At 29.3% G+C, this 2679-nt stretch overlaps 1 protein-coding gene across 1 annotated transcript; it reads right to left on the reverse strand.

Moving 5' to 3' along the window:
* Positions 1-471: 471 nt before the first annotated feature.
* Positions 472-2418, reverse strand: LOC112729577 (uncharacterized). The gene is made up of 4 exons (XM_025779750.2): positions 2407-2418; positions 1197-2063; positions 862-1008; positions 472-693 (listed from the first exon to the last, which is right to left on the reverse strand). Exons 1-4 carry the CDS (start codon positions 2416-2418, stop codon positions 472-474), a joined length of 1248 nt encoding a protein of 415 aa, XP_025635535.2.
* Positions 2419-2679: the final 261 nt, after the last annotated feature.

Below are 2679 nucleotides of genomic sequence, written 5' to 3' on the forward strand. Positions count from 1 at the left end.
TTCCGACTCAGAAAAATTCATTGAGTCCAAATATCATATTTAAATTATCAAATTTCGATTGCTAGATTTTCTAACCATATTCACTCCTATTTAATTTGTTATTTAATTAATTACGATTTGACCAGATTTTACAAGACTCACATGTAGTTGTCTTCATATGAAGTTGATAGTTGAAAATTGTTATATGATATTTAGCCAAACTTGTCAAATCATCTAACTATTTTTAAATATCAACTTCACATGAAAATAACTGTATGTGAGTATTTTCCTATAATAATATAATAATACAATAAATATAAACTAATTAATAAAGTATTAAAATTTAAAAATGATAATTATTTTTATAAATACAAAATAAAAGTACTTATAATAAAGAAAAAATAATTAAAATTTATATAATTATTTAATTATACCGGGTTAACCGGTTCGACCAGTGACTCACCGGTTTGATCACCGATTCGGCTCTGACAACTATGGTAATTCTTCTGTCAAATACACATAAAAATGTCCCATAAGTCCAGTATTATATTTGTTTTCATGTATGAACTCAACAGTTAATATTTCGCCATCCTGAATCTTGATAGAGCCTGGTTTTGGATAACAACCAGACATTCCAACAACATAGCCTTTTTCATTTCCTGGCTCTTCTCCTGTGCCGTATGTTGGTTGAACCGCACATAATACCTTTCCATTCTGAAGAAAAACAAAAAAATAAGGACAAAGATATTTTAAAATATTTTACTTCTTAAGAAGATGAAAAATTAAGAAATAATATTACTTAATAAACAAATATAGAATGGTCAGCTAACAAAATAATTTATACGTAGTTGTAAAGACTATATATGAAAAATTGATAATTACCTCCCCATATAAAGTTGCATTAACGATTCCTGGATGCACGTGAGCTGTAGAGTAGATTAGATTACCACCCTTTTTCATTGGGATCTTTGTCCTTTTAATATGATAATGTCCAATATCAGTATTTTGCGGAGTGATAGAATACTCTACCTGCAACAAATTAAAAAGTTTTTATCAATCATTTACTATATAACTAAAAAAGAGATTAATACTCACTTCATTTCATAAAAAATATTTTTTGGCTAATCTAATTACCTATGATAAATTATGTCACCATGTGAAATACATGAATCATGCATTTTAGCATTCAATTGAAATGAAATATACTTGTCACTTACCATACAATTATGAATTGGTTCGGAGCCATTATATGTCACTTGATCAGTAACATCAAGTATGTAAAACTTAATAGGTACTTGGTATTGATCCCAATCAACCCATGTTATTGTATATTTAAGGGAAGCTTTTCTCTCTTGTCTGTTATTATATCCTTTTTGTAATTTGCATTGAGAAGTCTTTTCACAACAAAAAATTCCTCCTTTATAATCACTAGACATTGGTTTCCCATCAATACCGGTTTTGCTTACAAAGTCTTCACTTTTGACATTATAATGGTCACATCTGCATTCGGTGCAACCTTTTTTGTCTTCTGTACCACGTGTGTCAATAACCATGATATTGAATAACCATTTCTCTTCATTATACTCCTTTGGGACATTCTCAGGGTGCGTACCTACTTCTATTCTAAATGGATCTGGTAGTTCTAAGCTAGTTTTTCGTGCATCAACTCCAAGCCCCCAGGAATATGAATTAACACTACCCTGGCATACTCCATCGTTTCTTCTAAAATACTTACCGTATATGGGCTGACTTTGATTAGCTTGACGTGACATGGTGACATTTTCAAAATATCTTAAAACAAAATAATGGTGTAGGTAAGCTTCATATAATGGCAAAGAATTCCGATGTTCATCAACTAACTCGGCTTGAAAATTCTTGATTCCGATGTGTCCTCTTGGAAACTCAATATCGAATAAATCTGTTATCGTAACCTTTCCTGGTTCCAATACAAATTGCTCACTATAAAAAGTAGCCGTCTTGATATGATTTGAATTCTCATATTGTCGTGCGAATATGATGCTTGATTGCAACAGTATAATTGTTAATGATAGTAATAACACTTCAGGTATAAACTTCATGTTTTTCTGCAAATCGTCATATTTATATGATCATCAATCATATGTTTATATGTTAAACTATGGAAATATCAATCATATGTTTATAAATTAGGAAAACATGTTAAGGAAGACAAATAAAATATTAAACCATGTGGAACTTGAATAAGATATATGAAATTGAAATTCACATAACATGTCAAAAAGACAAGTACCTTGTTGGAGATTCAATTTTTGATATTTGAAAAAATAGTGGAAGTTGAATTTGTATTGATATGAAATTTTTGTATGTCTACTGCTTTTATAGTAGAATCTAATGCCAATTTTGTTGAATTCTCAATGCTAGATCCCTATTTTTGGTGGGCTTTCTAACTATGTGTGCCATTTGTTAAAAAACCTTGTTTGTTATTAGTTTCCAATTAATGTAACAATATTTTTTATTTTTTTGGTATACATTAAGAAACAACTTAATTCCAACTCAACTATGAATTCATCTTAGTTGCAAAATTGTTTAGATAATAAGATATTTTTTTAGATTTTGTCAAATTTGTTTTTTAACCTTATCCTCTTCTTATGCGACTCTTTTGATATTTTGGCCAAAAACAAATCCCCATGAATTTATGTTATAGTTCAAACTAACACAAAA

Source organism: Arachis hypogaea, chromosome 12, assembly GCF_003086295.3.
Source record: "Arachis hypogaea cultivar Tifrunner chromosome 12, arahy.Tifrunner.gnm2.J5K5, whole genome shotgun sequence".
In the NCBI taxonomy this organism is placed as follows: domain Eukaryota; kingdom Viridiplantae; phylum Streptophyta; class Magnoliopsida; order Fabales; family Fabaceae; genus Arachis; species Arachis hypogaea.